The sequence below is a fragment of the Lactuca saligna genome, chromosome 8, assembly GCF_052625555.1.
Source record: "Lactuca saligna cultivar CGN05327 chromosome 8, ASM5262555v1, whole genome shotgun sequence".
Lineage (NCBI taxonomy): Eukaryota > Viridiplantae > Streptophyta > Magnoliopsida > Asterales > Asteraceae > Lactuca > Lactuca saligna.
Window position 1 is genome coordinate 78,322,972 of NC_136424.1, and position 25,009 is coordinate 78,347,980.

Here is a 25,009-nt window from a genome sequence, read left to right on the forward strand (position 1 = left end):
GATAATATTAACTATTCTACATCTTCTACCAGTACATGACTATACTGGATGCTTATCACCTGCAATAGTTTAAACACTGAGAGGGATAAGAGAGTGACACTTAGTGAGTTCAATAACAGTTACAACATAACGCTATGCCATATATATATATATATATATATATATATATATATATATATATATATATATATATATATATATAGAAACAAAGAGGCACAAAGAACAACAAAGGTAGATGAGTATTATATGAAAGGATTTCCATATTAACAAATGATATGATTCAAAGATTTACAACCAATGAAATACAACAATTTCAACTTGATATACATCAATAAGACTTCAACCCAAGTGGCCTAGAAAATACAATTTTGAATTATCATTTTGCTAGAATATACATGCTTTTAGCCGTATCTAGCGTTCTACCAATACCAAAGTGATACGAGTCATTCTCTGTATGGATAAAGGCACAAAGCCAATACCATAGTGATACGAGACATGCTCTACGTGGCCAAATGCTTCATACCAATACCAAAGTGATGCTTAGTCATTCACTTCATGGTCAAAGGTATAGCTCCATTATCATAATAAAACGGGAAAGCACATTGCACATATAACACATAACATACAATTGTTCCTATATTGAACTCACTGTGAAATATCCGATTGATAAAATGATAATTTGGGCAACACTTCGTCTCTAAAAATGACTTTCTGTGACGAAACCAGGGATTTTTGTTGAAAACCGGGCCTTATCTGGGTAGAGATTCAACTTGAAAAGATTATTTTCTCGGGTATTCGGTGCGTCGGGGCTTGCTTCGGGTTTCGGGGATATTTCCTTGGCTTCGGGGGTGTTAGGGTAAATTGAGAGATGAAAGAGGGTGTGAAAGTGTTAAAATTGTAAACAAAATTCGGAAGATCTCGCTTTCTATTTATAGTACCCGAAGCTCAGCATTATGCTGGGCGTAAATATCAGTACGCAGGGCGTACTGCCTTGAGAACTTCTACGTTGGGCGTACATCGAGTAAGCTGGGCGTACTAAAGGATCATCTCGGACGCGTCAAGGCTACGAACACGTGTAAGCCATGCGAAGTAGTAGGCGGTGTAGCCACTCTCGGACCGTGTACACAAAAGTATGCTGGGCGTGCATACCTTGTACGATGGGCGTATATATCTGTACGCTAAGCGTACCACTTGGTACGTTGGGCATTCTTACAACCTCGAAATTTGTGCCTAAAACTTCCAAATTTCATATCTTTTGCATACGAGTTCCGTTTTTCATGTTCTTTATATCCACGCGTAGGTGAAATTATACTCTACAACTTTTGTTTAAACTCAGTCGGCTAATTTTAACTTTATTTTTTAAAGTTATATTTTAACAGGTCGGGACAGGAAAAGTTCGTTAAAAACTCATAACTTCTTCATTCGATGTCTGTTTTCGTCTGTCTTTTTACCGTTGAACTACAATCAACAAGATCTTCGATTATCGTTTAGATTGTGTTGGATGAAAACCGCTCGATCTATAATTCGAATTTCAAGCTGAAAATTACTATGTCAATTCTTAGAAAAATCATAAGTTCCTCATACGAAGTCAGATTTGGACGTTCTTTTTATGAAAGTTCCCGGTTTAACGAACACTACGACTTTCATTTAGGTCATAAAGGCTAAAAAGTAGTTTATCATAAATTCATTTTTTACGTCATATGACGTCGTGCCGATTTTATCGCGAAACTTCAATAAGTCATAACTTCTTCGTTATAACTCGGATTTCAGTGAGGTTTTCGCCTACATGTTTCTAACAAAATAATTTACAACTTTTAATAACATTATTTTTACTTATTTCTAACTTAAATTTTACATTTTCGTTAATTTCAATATTTGACTTTTGATTGGAATCTTATAAGACTTCCCATCACTTTCCGAATGATTCTAAACATAGTTTTACTTCAAACCCCATAAAACTATCTTGTTAGAACGCAACGTTCAAAATCATATATTATATATTAATATTTACTTTTAAGCTATCAAAACACGATAACTGAACGTGTATGTTACAATTGGCACTAGGGCAATGCACCTTGCAAGGCACAATTATCGATGAACGTCCCACCAAAGGGCCTTGACCTTGTGTCATGCTAAACTGCGGAAATGTCTTCGGATATTTTTGTCACAAGATGGTTTTGTGAGTTATTCCTATTTAACTCTTACTGGCATTAGAATGGTACACTCAGCTGAGATTCAGTAACGATTGAACATCTTGCCAATGGCCAAGTTAATTTGTTAACTTGAAAACGGTATTGAGATCTTTGATCGCAAATATGCAGGGGCTAACATCAAAAATAGTCATGAGTAGTTCTCCGATATTCAACAAATCGCAGTGCATCCTCCGTGTTCACACAGATACTGCGAGTAGTCTCCATATGAGCCAATGTTGGGTCCTTGAATAATTGTGGTGAGAAGGGTCTTTATGAATCTGTGATCCACGTGGACTTTTTAGTCATGGCTACTTTTCAAGACACATCTGTGATCGTTAAAGAACATTCATTCGAAGGAACTAGAAGTGAAGATTATTTTTCAACACTCAATCTTCCAACCCTAGAAGCAAGGTGAAGTTGTATTTGAAGTTATGTGTCGAATTGCATTGAATCCTCCTCAATCAATTTGCTGCTATTTACGAACTTGCTGAAGTGATCTAGAAGAATCAGTCTCTTTGTTATTATCTCTGATGTTTCTCAAAGCTGAAATTGCTGATTTACAAGAAGCCTCTATACCTAATGTGCATTCAAAGTCAAATTTGAGGGAAGTCCAACCACTAAAGATAAAGTTATTCATGTAGAAGATTCATATGTACATCTTGTAGTCAAGTCGTGAAGAGATCGAGGAAAGAGCTGAAAATCAAGATCAAAGAAGACTAAAAAGAAAAGAAAACTATAAATCAAGGGGTTGATTGTTATGACATAAATTTGTGGTTTATACTTTGCTTTTCAAGGCTTTTATAGTTCTCGGTTTAGGACCGAAATTTCCAGGATTTCGGTGGTACTTGGACCGAAATCACCATGTGATTTCGATGGGTTCATTGATGATTTCGGTTGGGTTATTGGGTTGGGCTTTTGTAATTAGGTCTAGGTATATATAGTAGTATTTTAGCTGTGTAAAGAGTTAGTCAGTCAGTTAGTTGGTCGATTCTAAGAAGCACATATCGAATTTTAGAGAGAAAGAGAGAACCGAGGGTTGTTCATCATTTGCGGTATTCAACTGTTAAGAGTTTCTTTGTGTACCAGACGATTTATCTAATAAACCGTGTTCATTGAGAATTATTTGTGTGTTCTTGAATCACTATCTGATTTATATTCCACATTCTTTAGATAGTTTGATTGATATCTTATCGAGCTAAGTGTTTTGGGACTTACAGAAGAATCTTTAGCAAAGCCTCCTTCTTAGTTTTGAAAAAAATATTTCATTCTGAGCTGTAATTGAAGAAATTCTTTAGTGATGTAGTTTTGCATACTATAATTTTTTTTTCTCATAAGCTTGGTATTATAAGTGCAACTTCTTTTGTTGCTTTGAACTTGGTGACGATGAGTTTATACATAATTTGTCGCTATTAGAGCTTCTGGTATAGACATGTAGTTTTTTCAAGCATTTTGTAGACATGCAAAGACCATCCTTGACCAAACTAACAAAATCCATATCGGCAAAGACCAATTGGAGAGTGACTTTGGGGCCTATACCGTCTCTACTCTAAGATCACATTCTACTACAATGTCTTTTTGAATTAAAAAAGACATAATCGTTGGATTGGGTGAACTTAGAATTCCATTTTGGGCTTATTGTTAGACTCGGGAGTTAGGATGTTGGGACGCAGGGAGTCCAGGAGAAAGGCCCAAATCAATAAAAGTGGAAAGCCCAGGTAAGTTTTAAACACATTTACCTGTCGAGTGCTGCCGGAAAACCCTTTTGTTAAACCCTCTCCACTCGCCAGCACAACACACAAACGAAAACGTCCTCCGTCATGGCCGACGTCGGAACTATTCGAACATTTGTAGATTTTCTGAAGGTTCATGGTCTACTACTTGCAGCTGCCGGTATTCCTCAGTCACTTTACCGGAAACTCTTTGAGAAGCTGTCCACTGAAACTTTCGATGGCGGCAATTACTTCCAGGTGGAGCCGGTAGAGGATGGGCGACAAAGGCGTCTTGTTCTCACCACCTCGAATTCCATGGGAAAAGAATCAAACATTTTTCTCGTTGATCATGCTTTGTCCTTTCGACTTTCGGATGCCCCCAAACAGGTTAAGTTGCTTCCTATACAGTCTTCTGTAACTTTATCGTGTTCGAGTTCGGATTAAGCCTTCATTATAAGTGAACCGACATCGATGGGATTCTATTGTATACTCAACTTACATTTTGTTAAGACCAGGCTGCATCTTCTATTGTGTTAATCTACATTGATTTGAATTGTATGTACTGTTTTAACTTTTAACAGCTGCAAGAAGTTCCAGGGTTGGTAGAGAGAATGGCTTCATTGATGTGTGTGGATATTGATTTGAATTCAGACGATGAAGATGCAGATAAAGAGGATATCAAATTAACTGTTGTGGAAATCGTGGAGAGAGAATTGGAGAAGGTGAAAATGGAGGGGCCTGGTTCAGTGGTGTGGTTGGAACTCGAGGATCTTGACATTGATGACGATGTCTTTGTGTCCCTTGATTTACCTACCAAATTTCCTGTAATGTCACCATCGCTCACATTCTAATCTCTTTCATGCATTTCTTTTCTTGAGAATTCCACCATTGATGCAACAATTTTACTTTTTGGTGCTCAAATTCTATAGGACTTAATTGCACTTAGTCTGTGCAACAACAAGCTTAAGTTCACCGAGACAATCACGAAGGAAATTGTGAAGTTCAAACACCTTAGAGCTCTCTGGCTAAACAATAACCCAATCCTACAGAATTTGTAAGTGATTGGTGAAGTTTTTTAACTCATAGCTGTTGGTGTGAAACAGTAAAAGAGATAAAACTGAAGTACTTTTTCCTCTAGTGGTGATCATGTTGCAGATGCTATTATTCATGATTTTCCAAGACTTGAAATCTTGAACTCATCTTTTACACGAAAATACACGGGCTGGGCTTTGGGTTTCTGTGGAGGAATTTATGACAAAGACAATCCGGGATGTGGACATGAGGATGATAATCACTTGTTGCAGGGTTTGACTTCTCTTGACCTTTCAAACAGACGTATTCACAGCCTACACATGGTATAATCAGATCATCATCCACAGTTACATTTATTTCCAACTATTCAATGGTTTTCTACTTATTATTTACTTCCACTTTGCAACTTTTTTTAGGGGTTTTCACCTGATGCTATGCCATCTCTTTCCCACTTAAATCTTCGAGGAAATCCATTAGATGATCACTCTGTATCTGATTTACATGAACATCTAAAAGCCTTTACCAGCTTACATTCGATTGAGGTATCTTCAATCACTAAAGCTCTCATCTTTATAAATATTTACTAATTCTAGGTATATGACAGGTGGACATTCCTGGACCTCTAGGAGACAGTGCAATCAAGATTGCTGAATCTCTTCCTAATCTTTCTTTACTAAATGGTGTAAACACATCAAAAATTTTAGAATCTGGAAAAAGTGTGATTGATTCAATGCTTCTTCCTCGTCTTCCTGAATGGGATTCTGGTGAACCCTTAATTGATCGTGTCTTGAATGCCATGTGGTTATACTTAATGTCTTATAGATTATCAGATGAAGAGAAGATTGATGAGACTTCTATATGGTAAGTATAACAACTCAACAGTCAACACCCTTAATACATTTAACATTTTATCAATATCACGTAAATGATTTTTTTTTTTTTTTTGTGGCATTATTTGTAGGTATGTGATGGATGAATTGGGTTCAGCTCTTCGACACAGTGACGAGCCAAATTTCAGAGTATCACCATTCCTATACATGCCCGAGGGAAAACTTGAGTCAGCAGTGAGGTCAACATATCTTATTACCATGGTTAGAGTCTCTTAACCATGATTACAATCTGATTATAATGGATTGCATTTTCAGCTTCACGATTCTTTGGCCTACAAAAAATGTTGAAGATGGTGATGAATGCACTCGTGATTATTTATCTGGGATTGGAGAAAAGAAGCAGCGTTCTGCTAGACTAACAGCTTGGTTTCATACACCACAAAAGTACTTTATCAGAGTATGTTTTTGACTTTTTTCTATACTAAGATCATCATTGTAAATTATGAAACGATCTTTAATGTTTACATGTCATCAATTATACAGGAGTACGAAACATTTTGGCAGAATTTGAGATCAATAAGTTCTTCACCAGTTAATAAGGCATCTAGAACTGGTAGTCTGGCACGCAGTGATAGATGTCCTCTTCGTGTTTATACAGATATTCCACAGGTGGAAGAAATCTTGACACACCCAGGATTTATAATCAGTACGTGTTACTTACTATGGGATTTTGATGTGAGCTCTTTATTGAAAATTATTATTGTTCCTGTTTTTAATTTTATGTATTTTTTTTATGGTTATAGCAAGTGACCCAAAGGAAGCGGATATAATATGGACAAGCATGCAGGTGGATGAAGAAATGAAGAAGGCTGTAGGTCTAAATGATCAACAATGCATGAATCAATTCCCTTTTGAAGCATGTCTTGTTATGAAACATCATTTGGCAGATACGGTTCAGAAGGTAATAATAATTGGGGATTGGTTTCCATTTTGTATATATATACATGATGAAATTTTTGGTTACATGGAGTGATGGATACATATTATTTTTACAGGCTTATGGATCTCCTGAATGGTTTCAGCCTACTTATAACCTTGAAACACAATTAACACAGTTTATTGGAGATTATTATGCACGTGAAAACAAAGGGGATGACAATTTGTGGATTTTGAAGCCTTGGAATATGGCAAGAACTATAGATACAACGGTTACTGGGAATTTATCTGCTATTATACGGCTCATGGAGACTGGCCCTAAAATATGTCAAAAGTATATAGAAAGCCCAGCTTTGTTCAAGGGGAAGAAGTTTGATCTTCGGTATATTGTTCTTGTTCGCAGTATGAACCCATTGGAGCTATTCATCACCGACATTTTCTGGGTATGTAAAATATAGTCAAAAGGGTTGCTGGATTTAATTCATTATTTACACACACACTTACACTTTTTTTTTTTCAGGTGAGACTAGCAAACAACACGTACACTTTGGATAAGAAGAGTTTGTTTGAGTATGAGACACATTTCACTGTTATGGTAAATCATTTTGCTTGCTTCTCTAGTCCTACTAATCTTATTAGTGTAATGGCTAATGGTGGTGTTATTTTCAAAACTATCAGAATTACAGGGGAAAATTGAATCATATGAACACACCAGAGTTTGTAAAAGAATTTGAGCAGGAACATCAAGGTTTGAATGTCTTACCTTTTCTCTAATAAATACTTTGTTCATTCCATTCCATTCCTTTGTGGTTCATAGCAAACAGACCTTTGGTTCTTAAGAATGATCTTGTTTGATGATTGCAGTTGAATGGTTAGAAATTCATTCAAGAATTAAACAGATGATTCGAATGGTGTTTGAATCAGCAACTCTAGTCCACCCAGAGATGCACAGTCCAATGTCTAGGGCTATGTATGGTGTGGATATCATGCTTGATCGCTCTTTCAAACCCAAGTTATTGGAGGTATGTACATATGTTTTTAATTTAATTCTTCTTCTTTAAACTTATATCATACACATATATAATGGTTTTTATTAACAGGTTACCTATTGTCCGGATTGCACTAGAGCTTGTAAATATGACATGGAAGCCATTACAGGTGGAGGCGAGATCATCAAAGCTAAAGATTTTTATAACTACGTGTTCGGTTGCTTGTTTTTAGATGAAACAACTCATGTATCCGCATTATGAAAACAAACCAGTAACTCTAGATATATTTATCATATTGTAACATAATTGTATTTGTTTTAAAAAAAAACAACAGAACAGATTTTTTCTATTTTACAAACTTGTTGCAATTCTGGTCATATGTTACCGGAGTGGATGACCCATGTTTTGGAGGGTTTTGAATGATGTCATCTTTTTCTGTAATTCCAGTTTGGACATGCGTTCAAGCTCCAATGCTCGCTCAAGCTTTGCTGCTCTGGTACTCCATTCTGCTAGTATGCCTCTCAGTCTTTCATTTTCCTCCATATACTTTATTTATATTTCATTCACAATAAATAATAAAGACTTTAGAATACAAGTAATATATATAATTTCATTAGTCATGATGAGATAATGAAAAAAAAAAAAATAGACACCTGATTGTTTGTATTACGTGCACTCTGGATCTCTGCCTCCTTTTCAGCAACCAGAGATCGAGCAAGTCTTAATTCAGATTGCAGTTGATTCATCTAGATGTACATATATATTTTTAATAAAAACTTATCCCACAAAATTCAACATAAATGACACAATTAGGAGGTTACCTCAGCTGAAAGTGTTCTTAACTCTTGATCGCGAGCTGCTAATAAATGAGCAAGATCGACCTAATAAAACAAGGCAGCTAATAATTAATTCTCTATAACATTACAAACTTTGTTTTAGTTTTTCATAAAACGAAATTTTTATTACCTGAGGTGTCATGCCATCACCAGATTTCTCATATTTGCTTAAACATTCTTGCAATCGAAGAATCTACATCGATAAAAAAAGGTTTGGTTTGAAAGGTGTTGGTTATTATTTGCTTAATCATCATGGGAAATTTTCTGTTATTTACCTCCTCACTTAAAAAGTTGAGGTTTTCTCTTTGATACTGTAACAAAGCCATTTGCTGATCAGAGAGATAGCCACCACCATCGTGATACCTGTGATTAGTTTTTGTGATTCACTGATTCTATTCTGGGATAATAATCATATCATAATAATAATAATAATAATTGTTAGTGCATTCACCTCAAGCCTTCTAGAGAGTTTGATGGTTGAAGTGGAGAATGCAAGGACTTGACAACATCAGGTTGGGATTCTAGTGTATTGTACTGGTGTACATGACCTGCAGGTGTCAAGTCAAAATGTCAAATACAATTATTTCAGTTCGAAATTGAAATGAAGGAAAACTTGCCAATGTAGACTCCCATGAAAGACCCAGCAAAGATAGCTTCAACCAACATGATAATCCTGAATATAATTTTAAAAAATTATATATATATATATATATATATATATATATATATATATATATATATATATATATATATATATATATATATATATATATATATATATATATAAATATTATGTTTTATTCTCTTAGATTGAAAGGGGAAGGGAGGTACCTGAGCATTAAAGGAATGGAAAGAATTCTTAGGTATGGCTCCCAAACCATGATAAGTAGCATTGCACATGTACCTAAAAAATGAAACAAAGTAGTTGAAATGACAGACTTTGACATTTGCCGTATTCACTCGTACGTTTTTTGTAGTATATATTCAAAGTAAACACTGCCATCAAAGGGCAAATGAACAAAATGCTTTTGTAGGAACTGTGTAACGAAGATAGACATACCATATGAAAAACTGGCAAAGGGCATACGAACAACATGCTTCAATTTTTGACTGAAAATATAGTAACCCTACATAAAAGAACATTAATGTTATGCAATCATCTTAGAACAACATCTCACATTTGTTTCATTCCACTCAAATCTGTTTAGCCAAAATGAACTTTTACAGTTGTACTTGTATAATTTTTAAAAAATATCCTCAAGTGATTAAAACATAAAGAATATAGAAGAAATACTACCTGTAATCTTATTTTCTGGACTTGATAAACCATATAGTGCTGGAAGATGCCTGTAAGGAAAACAAATCTTTGTGAACCACTAGTCGTCCAAAAATAAACAATAAAATAACACGAAACAAAAGAGAACACCTGTGATGATTAATAGAGTGACGTCACAGGTGCAGAGTATCTGTAATGTCAAGTATCTCTCAGATTGGAACACCCATGGAGCTCCAACACCTAGTATAGCATAACCTGACTAGAATCGAAGAGAATCAAACCAAAGATTAAGTCAACTCAAAAATGGAAGTGTTTAAAAATCTCTGATTTTGTATTCAAAAATCAGGAAATGATCACTTGCCAAAAGTATACAGTACAATATGCTACCAGCAATGCTTGTACTTTTCCGATCCCCATACGAAGGAGCCTCGTTCGATGCATCAAGGAATCTATGACAAAAGAGGAGACGAATCATGAATAGTACTAACTAAACTGGATTAGATTAGTTCATGTAATTACAGTGTAACTAATATCGATGTCATGACGCATTGAATAAGCAAGAGCAACGGAAACGAGACACATGATCCAACGAAAGGTTTAATTTTGTACTCCAAAGTCCAAAACACAAAATTACAGAAAAACTCGTAGTAATTTAGCTTAATTTGTCTGTCTAATCAACTGGAGACAATCAAACGATAACATAACGCCGATACAACACTCTAATGATAGAATCATAACTTCGAGAATCGGCATTGTAATAGAAACATAAACTGTAAGCTATCATAATAAATACAACTTACAGATAATTATCGTCTGGAGATGCAAGGTTGGAAGCAGCGTATCGGTCCGTGGACATGATCTTCGGACCTAAATTAGGGTTTCCAGATTCCACTTCGATCTTTCAGACGATTCGAATAAGAAAGTATTGTGTGTGAATTTGCAGTAATGATCGTCTGTTTTCGGTTAAGAAACTGAGAACGAATGAGTATATCGCCGATGGAAATCGAACAAACCCCAGAGCAAAATTATTACGGGTTTCCGTCGGGTGATAATGACCCAATTCGCCGTCTGATTACAGTTCCTTCTTCTCCTTGGTAGGATCTAATATAAGTTTGGGAAATTCTATTTACATTCTCCCCGTTTATTTACACTCTCTGTCGAGTGTCGACAATTCTCCTTCTTCCTTTCCTTTTATTATTATTCCTTTATCCTTTATTATTATTATTATTATTATTATTATTATAAATCGTTTTATTTATATTTTTATTTAATGAGCAATGTTGTTTTTAGAATTTTTAGGAGTTGTGTCATGGTTGCTGACAAAATCAATATCTAATTGAGTTAGATCGAACCTCTTCTTATATGACCTATTAAAAGGTGTATCATGGTTATTAAACCCGATAAAATTTTTTAAATAGTGACATCAAACAATCTAAATGTGATAAAAAACTTCAAATTGTAACATCCAACAATAAACAATGAATGTGATAGAATATGATCCAACATCTAACCAAACCCAATAAAAAACATATCAATAAATCTGATCTCATTATAAATCTAATTTGAATTTGATCCAACATCTAATAAGATCCTATAGAAGATATATCAATCATTAATTAAATCCATAAAAAGCATATTAATTAGTCTTTTAAACTACAAATCTTACATGAGTTCATCACTCTATACACTAAGATATACTTTTTGTTAGTTCTTGAAATAGATATTTCTTTGTATTATTGGAATGTAAAGTTTACATATGTTATTTTCTTGAAATAGGAAAATAATTTACCATATTTTAAAGTTAAATAAATAACAATGTATATGTTGCTTATTAAACACAAAAATAATCGACTATTTAATTATTGCAATATATATATAAAAAAAAATCCGAACACTACCTTTTGCAGACTAATTTATGAATCACATCCAAAAATCAACTAAAATGAGATATTTGTACGTCTTATTATTTTATTCATATCCGTACGTCTTCTTAAGTCATGATAACCATGTTTGAAACACATCCAAAAATCAACTAAAATGAGATATTTGATGCGGAAAAAGTCTTGATAACTAATTCTTTGCCATTAAGTAAAGATTTCGCGTAACGCAAAATATCAAATACAATATTTAAAATACATCTGAAACATGTGCATGGACTGCGACAAACTTTGAAATGGGGTTCCTTTTGTACGTTAAACAGCATTTTGATTAAACTTACAAGTTACAAATAGAAAATAAACACGCCTCAAAAGATTTTACTATGCTAATATCACTACACATACGATCTATCCAAATATAAATTTGGGTTAAGCGTCATAAAAATTTGGGTTAATATTTTTAGGTTCTTATTACATCATTGTGGTAGATTGTTGTTAGAGATTTGGGGTTAAAAGTACTTGTAAATTCTAAGATTGTGTTTTACACTTTTAAATCGTAGTATTTTGGTGGTACTCTCAAATCCTTAATTAGATAATATTCAGAAGTTTGCGAGCAAGAAAAGAAAATGAGAAGGTATGTTTTTTCGTCCGTTGTACCAGATTTTTGACCAAAATTTGCGTAAATATGTCTTATGTCTAAAACTATCACAAGACAATTTCATAACTGACACAAAAACAGGGCATTAACCACTAGTGTGCCAAAACTATCACCAACAGTCAAACCTGATACAAAATGGTTGTTTTAACCACTGGATAATAGAGTAATCCGGCGAGTAAAACATCAAACTGTAAAACCAATATGAACTGTTCCAACACCTTCCGATGTGAGACGTTCCGATGCGTTTCGATGTGTTCCAATTCTAAGGAAGTGAAGAGTACCCGTTCCAACTAGTTTCAATCCATCGAAAATGAACAGTACCATTCCATCGAGTTCCGATTCATCGAAAGCTTTTCTATTCCAAAATCACTTCTAGTTCTGAAATCATTTTTGGTTCCGATATCAATTCCATTCTGAAATCATTTCAGTTCCAATATCATTTCCATTCCAAAATCATTTTCGGTTCTAATATCAATTCCATTCCGAAATCATTTTGCCCTTACTTTAAATCTTGTATAAACTTAAACAAGTGTGTACTCGAGACCTTCCTTACATGTTTAATATTCATCAAAATTGATTTTGGTCAACAAGTTAATCCATTACACTTAAATATAATTAGTGAAACAATTCACCAACAAACATCCCCCATTTAAGTGTAATATTGATTAACTGTAACGTCCCTAAATTCAAGACCAAAAATGTCATTTTCCATAATAATAAAACCACCAACCACACATGTTCATAAAAAATGTAAAGGAAAATCAAAGTAAGTCAATCGATCATCTCAATACGTCAAAGTCATATAAGGCGGAAATAATGGTGTGTGGGCGATGCAATCACCCCGAACTCTTCCCTTTCGATCCAGAAGTATTTGAAACATAAACTAAAAAACCATAAGCATAAAGCTTAGTGATTTCCCTAAAATACCTCATATCATACATATTAAACATATAATGGGCCATGCACCACAACCATCGGGTCCCGCCCAGAACAGATCTGTTAGTAACATGCAATGGGCCCCGCTCAACACACTCATCAAGCCCCGCCTGACATTGATCCCCGTCCGGTATACATAGAAACATAAGAAACAAACACTAGGAGGAGACTCACCTCAAACTGAAGAAACAAACGGACAAATGCTCAGACTACTGATTTGGGAACCCTTCGCACTAAGTATCATCAAATAATACCCTAATTAATAAATAGGTCATAAACCATAACCGGGCCCTCGCCCAATGACACCCAAAGGCCCAATATGGCCTAAATTCCTAAATGATGCCCAAAGCTCTTTATGGACCCAAATCCCAGAAGGCCCAACACCTTATAATGACCTAAAGTTAGAAAGACAAGTCGCCCAACAAGGCCTAAAAACCTTATAGTCCAAATATAACCCAAATCTCAGAAGTCAACAAAAAGTCAATGGTTGTTGAGTATGCCCGACATACTCAGACTTACGCCTTGTATACGCCCTCTTTGGCTAGTATGCATTGTGTACGAGCTGGGTATGCCCAACGTACTCCACAGCCAACCCAACTCACCATTAAGTGCTTAATCAGTTAAGCCACTAAGTTAAATTCTCAGATTTGATCTTAAATGATGTCTTAACATGTAAAGTTGGCAACTTTACTCCTTTGCATGTCTTAATGGGACTCAATACTCAATAAAACCCATAATAAGAACCCTAACTCATGCATGGTCCAATATAACACATCAAGATTGCATTTTTATAAACAAGGGACCTCCAAAATACTAAGATCTATCATCCTATTTGGAGTAGCTCATACTCTCATGCATGACTTAAAGGACCATAAGAAAACACAAAAACAAGCCCTAACTAGATCTATCAAAACGAACCATCAAGTTAAGAGATTTATACCTCAAAAAGCTTTCCAAATTGGTGATGATTCTGGATCCACAAGCTCTAGCCACACCAATGCAACTTCCAAGAGTTCTTCTTCCTTCAAGATCACCAAAAACACCTTCAAACTTCACTTCCAAGCTCAAAACACTCAAAAGGAATGTAAGGTTCGTTCTTAGGGTTTGGAGAGGTGGAGGTTGGTCATAAGAAGGTCCAAGAGTGACTTAAGATGTTTAAATAGGGCACAAAACCTAAAATTATGGTTTGCCCTTGGTGACTGTACGCCCCACATACCTCCACGTACGTGGGCGCCTCCGCGGCCAAGCATCGAGCCAGTATGCCCAACGTACTCGGCTAGCGACCAAATTGCAAGGATTTTAAAAATGAAGGGCCAAAAGGAAAAGTACCCAAAATGCAAATGTGACATTAACTTAAAAACAAAACATAACAACAACAAACTGATGCACGAATTCTAACTTGTGAATACATGAAGATAATACACACAACACTTTCATTCTCATAAGTTCTAACTTGACACTATATTTTACTAGCTTGTGTCCCATCATTCAATAAGTATATCAAAGTCAAGAACCAAATTATTGAAGAAGCTAAACTTCATGCTTATATAGGTAGTTTTTTTTTCTTGCACCTGTAAATGAAAATTTTCAAAGAACTATTATGAAATAAAAATTTCAAACCTCCTTAACTTGCAGTATTGGACACATATCTTGGGATGATAATAATGTGTTACAATCTTTAAATATCAATCTTTCCGCATTAAATTCAACATCTAATATTGCATTATATGATAATTGGGTATATCAATATAAAAGATTTTAGGTGAACTTTAAACCCATCCCTACATCCGCCTTGTGCACAAGATCTCTTGTTAACCCTTTGGTTAGATGATCAACTAAATCAAATGAGTTTTAACAAACTCCACATATATCACACTAGTCATGATGAGCTCACAGATCATGTCATGTCTAACACTTAAATATCGAGACTTCCCATTGTACACTTGACTATAACCCTTAACCAAGGTTGCAACACTATCACATCTGATATAAATGGTAGATATCGGTTTGGGACATAAAAGAATTTCATAAATCAAATTCCTTAGCCACTCAGCTTCTTTACCAACATCAGATAAATCTACAAACTCAGACTCCATTGTTGAGTTAGTAATATAAGTATGTTTCTTGGATGCCCAAGAAATGACACCTCCTATAAGAAGAAACACATAACCACTTGTAGAGGAGTGATCTTCTAAGTTGTTAATCCAATTGACATCTGAATAACCTTCCAAACCAGAAGGATATCCACTATAAGTTACACTATAATTCATTGTTCCTTTCAAATACTTAAATACTCTACTCACATCTTGCCAATGATGTAAACTAGGATTACAAGTCTATCTACTATGCCTTCCCACAACATATGCTATATCAGGCCTAGTGCTAATCATGGCATACATCAGACAACCAATAGCCATTGGGTATTCAAATTGAGACACTAGAGATCCTTTATTTGGTAGAAGTTTAAGACTAGGATCTATAGGAGTGCTAACAGGAGAGCAATTCTCTAAATTAAACATTTTCAATATCTTCTCAACGTAATGAGATTGAGAAATTGAAATCCTATTGTTTACTTGTTTAATTCTTATACCAAGAATCACCTCTGTTTCATTTCAAAACTAGATGAAAAGAATTTCTTGGCTTTATCAACTTCTTCCAAATCATTACCGAAAAATCAACATATCATCCACATATAAACAAATCATAACTCCTTTACCATAAATATCAAAATTTCTATACACACTTTTTAGTTTGTTTTAACGCAAAACCATTAGACAAGACAACATCATTGAACTTTTGATACCATTGTTTTTGTGCTTGTTTCAAACCATATATTGATTTCTTCAATTTGCACACGTTGTGTTCATTTCCAAGCATCACAAACCCTTCAGCTTGTTTCGTATAAATTTTCTTCTCTAAGTCACAATTAAAGAATGTAGTTTTCACATCCATTTGGTGAATCACAGGATTATGTATAGCTGCAAGAGCTAATAATAATCTGATAGTAGAAATTCTAAAAACAGGAGCATAAGTATCAAAGAAAATCATTGCCTTTATTTTACCTAAAGCCTTGGATAACCAATCTGGCTTTATAATTATCAATTGTGTCATCCACCTTCATTTTCCTTTTTAGGATCCATTTGCATCCTAATGCCTTGCAACCATGAGGTAATTCAGACAATACCCAAGTATTGTTCTGCATGATAGAATCAATCTCATCTTGTATTGCTTCTTTCTAGAAATGAACATCCGTAGAAGCCATAACTCCACTGAAAGTCTTTGGATCATCCTCAATATTGAAGCAAATTGATGTTGAGACACAGTCTCATCCTTTTTTCCTTCAACTAAATATAATTGAAAATCAAAACAAAAAGATTTAGCTTTCCTAGTTCTAGTTTTATTTCTATGTTCAGTGTGACAACAGTCAATTTTGGGTCAAACCAAGTCAACAAAAGTCAACCATGTCAACTTAACTTGTATTAAAATTTTAGAAGAAATGTGATGTTCCCTAATGTTTCTAATATACTATTGACAAATTATAATACAAAGTACCTCTCTGGTTGCTAATTATCGAATATAAACCCTAATTAGGGTTAGTAACGTAAGAACTCGATAATTCAGTTATATATTATTTGGGTATAAATAATATTCATATCACAATGTAGTGGAATTCATAAACCTTACACTACATGAAAAATTCATGACAAAGGTTACATATATAAATTTTTGGTGAATTCGTCACCAGATGCGACAGATTCTATACCTGGGCTAAACACCCAATTTTTATCGGAAACTTAACTTTCATGTAACGTATTATTATTTTTGATAATAATGATTATAATAAGTTGAATTTTTATAATTAAAAATAAATATTTATACATCATTTACACCATATTTCTTTATAAAAACACCACTCTTTTTATAAAAATGTCAAGCTTTATGCCACTTATCACACTGACCCAGAAAAGAGTGACCTTCAAATGGGAGGACAAACAAAAACCGCTTTCCAGACATTAAAGCAAGCTTTATGCAATGCTCCGATCTTGTCTCTTCCAAATGGAATGGAAGACTTTGTGGTCTACTGTGATACATCCATGCAGGGTGTAGGTTGCGTACTCATGCAACGGGGAAAGGTCATTGTCTATGTCTCCAGACAACTTAAGACTCACAAAGTCAACTACACTACACACGACCTTGTGTTAGGAGCAGTGGTGTTTGCTTTAAAGATCTGCAGACACTACCTTTATGGTACAAAGTGCACAGTCTTCACTAACCATAAAAATCTCCAGCACATTCTCAATAAAAAAGAACTCAACATGATTCACCGACGATGGGTAGAATTGCTAAATGATTACGAATGAGAACTTTGCTATCATCCTGGCAAGGCCAACGTAGTAGCAGATGCTCTAAGTTGAAAGGAGTACTCGGGCCGCCGAGTAAAATCATCAACATTGACTATCCATTTGTTGGAATAGTGTCTAAGTCCATAACTATTTTGGTATGTACTTGACCCGATGGTGCATGGTCCTTTTGGGTTGCCTTCACCAAAGCAACTTGATAGGATGAATTATGGAGAAAAAGGATTAAATATGATTCATTAATATATTATGAGAATAATATATTAGATGAGAAATCATATTGTTTAATTAATATTAGTCAAGAATTAATAAGAATTAAGTTTGTGGCTAAAAGAGATTAATTAAACTTAAGGGACTGGAATTGTAATTATAAGATAATTGCAATTGGGCTATGGATTACCTTGCTATGTAAAAATTCGTGTCCATTGGGGGAATTTCTCGGTTTGTCTTCTATTTTGGTTTGCCACTCACTTTGGCGTTGTATTTGTATGTGGGGATGGTGAGTTCCAATCTTGTCACTCTCGCTTTCATCTCTCTTTCTTCCATTTTTTTTTGTTAAATCGGAGACGCAACGACTATGTAGTAACGATAAACAATTAAAAATAATGAAAACCGGATACACATCAAAAATGAATAAACCATCTCAAGTTTTGAGGTTTTTCACACAAAATAACGATGTTGTAAAGCCACAAAACTCTCAAACTTAAGTATCCCTTGATAGAAGATATTTAATAACATTATTTGTTATGATTTGATTTTGAAAGTATCTATTGGTATTATTGGTATAGTTGGGGGACCAACTATGTAGTTAGTGATATTCAAGAGGGACAGAGTAGAAAATAAATGATTTATTCTTTTATTAATGTATAACTAAATAAATAAATGTATTAGTGGATTTAAAGAGTAAAAAAAAGGTGGGTCAAAAATGTTTTTTTTTGAGGAGTGTTGGATCACCGATCGGGAGGAGAAACACACTAAGGGGCTGTTTGTTTTTCTTGTGAAGAGCTGCGCAACCACTTTTGTCTGCGCCGCGCAGACAACGCGCAGACATATGCCCTTGCAGAGTGTTTGTTTTTTGGAAGTGCGCAGACCAAAAAACGTCTGCGCGAGGTCTTCCTGGCGCAGACATGAGCCACTGTCTTCAAAGGTCTTCAGACCTCATTTTAACAAAAAAAAAAAAAAAAAGACCACCCGTTTTTTTTCTTTATCTTTTTGCTGAAAATGCATTTTTAATCGTTATGACATGAAATTAAGTTTGAAAAATTAATTTATTTCAATAGCTGCAGATGTTAAAAACAAACAGTTTTCTTATTGCAGACTGCAGATATTTGGTCCACCTCTTCCGCCGCAGAGGCTTGCAGATGTGGTCCGCAGACTGCAGACATTTTGGTTTCAAAAAAACAAACAACACCTAAGACTGTGTGTTCGTCGAGTAGAAACAAGAGGGAGGAGTTTATGATCAAAATAGTGTTATTGAAAAAAATATTTACCATTTAGTATAGTATCAAAAATATTTATCAAACTAGTGTTTTTCTTGTTTTTCTTATATATTTTCATTTTTTTTGCTGTTTTTATTTTATTTAAATATCAGGTTTTTTTAATTTCAGTATTTTACATTTTTTTTAAATATCAATTTTTTTTTATTTTCTTTATTTCAGTTTTTTTCTTTTTTTAACATATGTTTAACATAATATAAAAAAACACACAATCCCATGCATTATTCGTCAATTAAAAATAAAATATTTTAAGACAATTATGGATTTCGGTAAGAAAAAAAATGCACCTTATTACTTTCTCTTTTGTAAATAGAAATCAAAATAATAAATAATCTTAGACGGATATATATATATATATATATATATATATATATATATATATATATATATATATATATATAGTTTCAAAAAATATTTATCAATCTAATATAGTTTCAAAAATATTTACCAAAATGGTGTTTTTTTCATTTTTCTTCTGTTTGCGTTTTTTTCTTATGTTCTTATCTCATTTAAATGTTTTTTTATTTCTGTTTTTTACTGTTTTTTATTTTTTTTAAATATGATTTTGTTACTTTTTTTAATATGTTTAAAAAGTATAAAAAACAAAAAGAGAACACAGAATTTCATGCATTATCATCAATTAAAAATAAGATATTTTAACTTATTACACTATTATAAATGATTATTGTCATCCTTCACAAATAATAACATTAAACGTAGATTTTTTTTTCGTTCCGATAGAAATCTTTCTACTAGTAATACAATGTTTAATTTTTAAATGACGTTAAAACATCTTGGTTAAACGTATATTAAAAATGATATTATGGTCTTTTAATAAATTATGTTAGTCATTGCCAACTTTCAATAATACTTTAATATCCTTATAAATTTCAAAATTATATATATATATATATATATATATATATATATATATATATATATATATATATATATATATATATATATATATATCCGTCTAAAATTATAAAATTTACATATGTATTCAAATTTATATTTTGATGAAGTCTAAATCAGTTTAATATTAAAAAACTTATCAAAAGCAAAACTATCCTTTCCAATTTCTTTTGAAACAGATAAAAACAAACAAACCCATATAACTATATTAGACATAATATTTATAAAAATATTAAAAAGAAAGGCACAACATATCTAATTAAAATGTTTTTTCCTTTTCTTCACTACCTCGTAGGTAATTTAAGTAATGAGGATGGGTTTCGTGAACACAAAAATTATTTATTATTTTGATTTCTATTTACAAAAGAGAAAGTAATAAGGTGCCTTTTTTTTTTTCTTACCGAAATCCATAATTGTCTTAAAATATTTTATTTTTAATTGACGAATAATGCATGGGATTGTGTGTTTTTTTTATATTATGTTAAATATATGTTAAAAAAAGAAAAAAATTGAAATAAAGAAAATAAAAAATTGATATTTAAAAGAAATGTAAAAAACTGAAATTAAAAAAAACCTGATATTTAAATAAAATAAAAACAACAAGAAATGAAAATAAATAAGAAAAACAAGAAAAACACTAGTTTGGTAAATATTTTTGAAGCTATACTAAATTGGTAAATATTTTTTTCAATAGCACTATTTTGGTCAAAAACTCCAAGAGGGAGAGCGATCGAGATAGAGAGATGATCGACTATAGAGAGGAAAAGGACACAGATAAAGAAAACAGAGAGATACGGGAGACAGATCAAATACGAGGAACAAAAAGAAGAAGAAGAGACCATGTGTTGTTGGTGGTGCGATCAGAGCTGGGGGAGGCGCTGACGCCGGAAACGGCAGCGCGGGTGGTAGCTGCTGCGGTGGTGAATTTTACCACCTCTCACATTTCTGTTATTGATTCCAATTTTGAGGTAACTTCCAAACACTAGAAGTTATGGTTTCCAATTGGGTCCTTGGGAATTAATGCATGATGAAATTGTGCAAGTAATCTTGGTTATATTGATGAAAAGATGCAGAAAAATGCAATTATTGGTTGTGTTCTTGAAGTTGATGGTGATAACCAGTTTACTGAATTTGGAAGGTGGATATACAGATATGACTTTCAAGATGCTAGTAGACAATTAAATGTAAAGACTAAAGAGTGGTTATAATTGGTAATTTAGGACATTTGGTACCATTAGATGTTATGCTAAATGCAATGGATGATGTATGTGACTAAAAAACACTTGGAAGCATGTCACTAATGAATGGAGTCTCTAGATGCAAGAATGAAAGAAAAATGTATAATATGAGACATGTTGTTTAAATCGGTAAAAGGGAGATATGTTGGTTAATAATGATGATAATGTATTATTATGTCTATAGAAGCAAAAAGTGAATTGTAAATTACTTGAAAGAAATTCACAATGGTGTGTAAACCCTTTATGGTAAGTAGGATGCTTAAATAGTAAAAAGTGGAAACTTTATGTGGATTGGAATTAGTAGTGTAAAATGCTATTTTATGGATAAATATTGATAAAAAAAACACTTGTTAACAATAAGAAATGGAAACTTAGAGTACCTTACATGAATGACATTTTTATGGGAGTAAGTTTCTAAATAAGGAAACTTTGGAAGCAAATTTTATTAGAATTTAAAGAAATAGATTTGGTGTGATGATGATTATGTTGCATATCATTTTTATGATTAAAAACCATAGTAATTGAAAACTAAAAGTGAACACTAAGTGTTTCAGATACAGGTTCCAAATGGGTAGTAGTATGGGGTCCAGATGAAGATTTTCGGATAAGAGCTAAAATTGTATTTCCATTACTACTTTTTGTTTGGAGATTTTGTGGTTGCAAATTATGTTATAATTCTTGGAAAGTGTTGGGAATAATTAGATTCTTTTATGAGGGACCATATGTTGATTGAAATTTGTTCTTTTGAATATTTTGAGATTGCATAGAGGCGACGTTGAATTTTCAGTAGAAATAGGAAAAAACTTTGGGGTCGTTTTTTTTTTTTCCTTCCTTCAAGTTGGTTGTTGCGCAAACAATGTCTATGTTTTTCATGAATGAATACTTTGCATCATTTTAACTATTCGACAACATTGTATATCTAATTAGGTGTCAAAGGTAAATAAAATATAAATGAGATAAAGATCAAGATGCAAACAAATCGCAGAGATATTGTATTTCGCTCACTGGAGACCATTATGAAACCACGTATACACAAGAATTAAATCTACAAATAATTCTATAATTTCAGGAATCAGTTAGAATTTAGGCCCACAACCATAATATTTTTAGGTTATTCAATGGACTGGAGAGAAACCAATTAGAATCCCTTCTATGCTTGCTTGTCATTGTCTCTGTTCCCCAATCTAGTTTCACTTCCTTGTCAAGAAACCAAAATAAATTGTTCATGTTTCAATTTTTTGGTCACCCTTTCTTGCTGATGAGATTGAGAAAACAGGCCCCGTATATAGATTAAATTTGAAATATGTTGATGAAAATTAGGCTAATCGTGATAAAAAAAGAAGCGACCAATTTGTAGCAGTGTAATGGAGAGAAGATTAAGAGGGTGTAATGCAGAGAGGAGTTGATTTGCACTCTTTTTTTTTTTTTTTTTTTAAATTAATAAATTAAACAAAAAAAAAAAAGATAGGGCCCACACTTGATAAAACTTCTGCTATGTTTATGTTTATGTGATTAATTTTGAAATCAGAAGACTTTGATAAATACAATTTTAAAATACAAGCTTGTAGTACAAAACTAAGGGTAATTGATCCAAGGTATTTGGTTAGTAAGTCAACCCAAGCCACAGAACTCATTAAATGGTTTCCGAAAACCCATTTGACTTTGGAACTCTTATTTCCAATTAGCCTAAAATGTCAAAGTCTACGTTTACCGGTATACGTGTGGAACCCACTTACTCACATACCAACTCTCCTCGTTTATTAGAAGTTTAAAACATCTATTTCTTCTAGAACATGCCTATGGCATTAGTTTAATTTCATGATTTAAATATTTATATTTTATTTGTTTGATTAAACTTATTCTTCATTTTGAAAAAAAAAAAATCTAATCACGACCACCGTAAACTTTTATTGTAGATTAGCTTGTTATCATAATAAGATGTTACTTTTCGCAATAGAGCCATTTAATTTTAGCAATTTTCTTATTTGACTATTATAATTGTAACAACCACATAAATATTGAAGTCATGTCTCACTAAGTAACCACGTCACATAGGGGTGTTCAAAAATATCCGTATTCGGAAATCCAAAATTCCGAATTGAAATTATCCGAATTTTTGGATTCATATACGCATAGCGATTTTATGAATATTCGAATATTTCGGATACGCAATATCCGATTCTTTTTATTAATATCTTTAAAGATAAGGTGGGTTAAACATAGTGATTTTTTTTTGGATATCCGGCTTAGGATCCGAAATTTTGGATACGGATATAGATATTGATATCAACTATCCGAAATTCGGATATCCAGTTTTGAACACCCCTAGGCCGTTACATAGACGACCTCACACATGATCTAAAAAAAGAATCCGATTTGACCACTATAACAACTTATCATTATTTTTAGAGGATATTTTTTTCGTTAGAAAAAGTTGTTGAAATTAGATTTTTTTTTTTTTAATTTTTTATTACAGGCAGTATATTGTTGAATTTGTTTTTCATTTTTTTTTACTTTTTTAGAAAGACAAACGGACATATCGATTGAAGGCAAACGGACAACAAACTGCGCTGCTAGCATTATACTAATCTAATTAAATATAATTAGATTAGTGTTGTCCGTTTGCCTTCAATCGATATGTATAATTAAATATAATTATACATATCGATTGAAGGCAAACGGACAACAAACTGCGCTGCTAGCATTATAAAACTTTAATGGTGGTTTGAAACTCTAGCTTCATGAATTCATCCATGGATATATTGGAATCTGATTTTTGTGTATAGATTAGGTTTAGTATTAAGTTTTAGATGTATTCATAAGTAGTTTTAAATCTAAAATTGCGGTGTTGAACCCTTCTATTGAATTGAAAGTGAGTTTTTGGTGTTTTAGTGGAGTTCTAGGCTTGATTTTGACCAAAAAAAAAAAACATCAATAATTCATTAAATTTATAAATTGAGCATGTTAAAAAGGTGCTAATATGATTAGAAGTTAATTAAATAATCCTTAATGAAAATCATGATAAAAACCCCTATTTAGTGATAGTCTTTGAGTTTTGAATCGTTTAAATGATGTTTCTGAGATGATCACTTCAATCCATACTTTCAATAATTCAATGATGATATACAATGTTTATGACATGTTTATATAGCGTTTTGAAACTACTACTAGCATTATAATTGTTTAAATTAGTGTTGGAAGTGCTAAAATCAAATTTGGCAAAAACCACAAAAGAATTCCTTAATTTCGTTCAACAATATAAGGCCTTGCAACAAGGTTAGATTTCCACATGGAGTGTCATCTAGTTAGAGAACCTTGTAAATTTTGTGCAAAATCATGCAAACCTACTTTTCGGGGATTTAGTTTGATAGTTTAATTAAGGTTGAGTAATGATGGTTATTGGATGATATATATATATATATATATATATATATATATATATATATATATATATATATATATATATATATATATATATATATATATATATATATATATATCGGATAAGTGTGAATAGACCCTTAAGGGTATATAAGCTTAGGTACCCAAACAAACCATAATACGTCGTTTTGTTTGATATATTCATCATAATGCTCTTAGACCATAAGGTGTGGGCAACTAGATGCAACACCATTTTGATACCACATCACATGCCACATCATCAATAGTGTTATAACACCAAGCGAGGAAATGGACAACATGTTATATCTTGTTATGATACCAACTTTTTT

General features: G+C 32.9%; 2 protein-coding genes across 4 annotated transcripts; one reads left to right on the forward strand and one right to left on the reverse strand.

Annotated features, from left to right (window-relative positions):
* Positions 1–3,947: 3,947 nt before the first annotated feature.
* On the forward strand, positions 3,948–8,037 carry LOC145008853 (tubulin-tyrosine ligase). Its single transcript, XM_078967477.1, has 15 exons — positions 3,948–4,288; positions 4,483–4,725; positions 4,831–4,955; positions 5,040–5,256; positions 5,350–5,475; positions 5,538–5,794; positions 5,895–6,002; positions 6,079–6,220; positions 6,307–6,469; positions 6,567–6,724; positions 6,819–7,142; positions 7,220–7,294; positions 7,378–7,447; positions 7,564–7,721; positions 7,800–8,037. The coding sequence occupies exons 1-15, from the start codon at positions 4,010–4,012 to the stop codon at positions 7,947–7,949; spliced, it is 2,595 nt and encodes an 864-aa protein (XP_078823603.1). The 5' UTR covers positions 3,948–4,009; the 3' UTR covers positions 7,950–8,037.
* On the reverse strand, positions 7,944–10,980 carry LOC145008854 (protein FIP1-like). 3 transcript variants are annotated; one of them, XM_078967479.1, is made up of 13 exons: positions 10,601–10,980; positions 10,188–10,249; positions 9,951–10,055; positions 9,822–9,871; positions 9,585–9,651; positions 9,356–9,428; positions 9,142–9,197; positions 8,976–9,072; positions 8,800–8,887; positions 8,655–8,717; positions 8,510–8,569; positions 8,342–8,434; positions 7,944–8,234 (listed from the first exon to the last, which is right to left on the reverse strand). In XM_078967479.1, exons 1-13 carry the CDS (start codon positions 10,654–10,656, stop codon positions 8,070–8,072), a joined length of 1,035 nt encoding a protein of 344 aa, XP_078823605.1. In that variant the 5' UTR covers positions 10,657–10,980; the 3' UTR covers positions 7,944–8,069. The 3 variants fall into 3 exon arrangements, with proteins under 3 accessions (XP_078823605.1, XP_078823604.1, XP_078823606.1); XM_078967478.1 differs by having other exon boundaries at positions 9,951–10,059; positions 10,162–10,249; XM_078967480.1 differs by having other exon boundaries at positions 9,951–10,059; positions 10,601–10,648.
* Positions 10,981–25,009: the final 14,029 nt, after the last annotated feature.

What these genes read in the sequence shown, in the direction of transcription:
- LOC145008854 (XM_078967478.1), bottom strand. Translation starts at nt 10,656, where the DNA reads ATGTCCACGGACCGATACGCTGCTTCCAACCTTGCATCTCCAGACGAT. An exon ending in CTTTGCCAGTTTTTCATATG is followed by an intron (nt 9,429 to 9,584) that starts GTATGTCTATCT and finishes TTCATTTTTTAG; the next exon opens with GTACATGTGCAATGCTACTT. An exon ending in TAAGAACACTTTCAGCTGAG is followed by an intron (nt 8,435 to 8,509) that starts GTAACCTCCTAA and finishes ATGTACATCTAG; the next exon opens with ATGAATCAACTGCAATCTGA.
- LOC145008853 (XM_078967477.1), top strand. Translation starts at nt 4,010, where the DNA reads ATGGCCGACGTCGGAACTATTCGAACATTTGTAGATTTTCTGAAGGTT. An exon ending in CCAGCTTACATTCGATTGAG is followed by an intron (nt 5,476 to 5,537) that starts GTATCTTCAATC and finishes GGTATATGACAG; the next exon opens with GTGGACATTCCTGGACCTCT. An exon ending in ATTTGAGCAGGAACATCAAG is followed by an intron (nt 7,448 to 7,563) that starts GTTTGAATGTCT and finishes TGATGATTGCAG; the next exon opens with TTGAATGGTTAGAAATTCAT.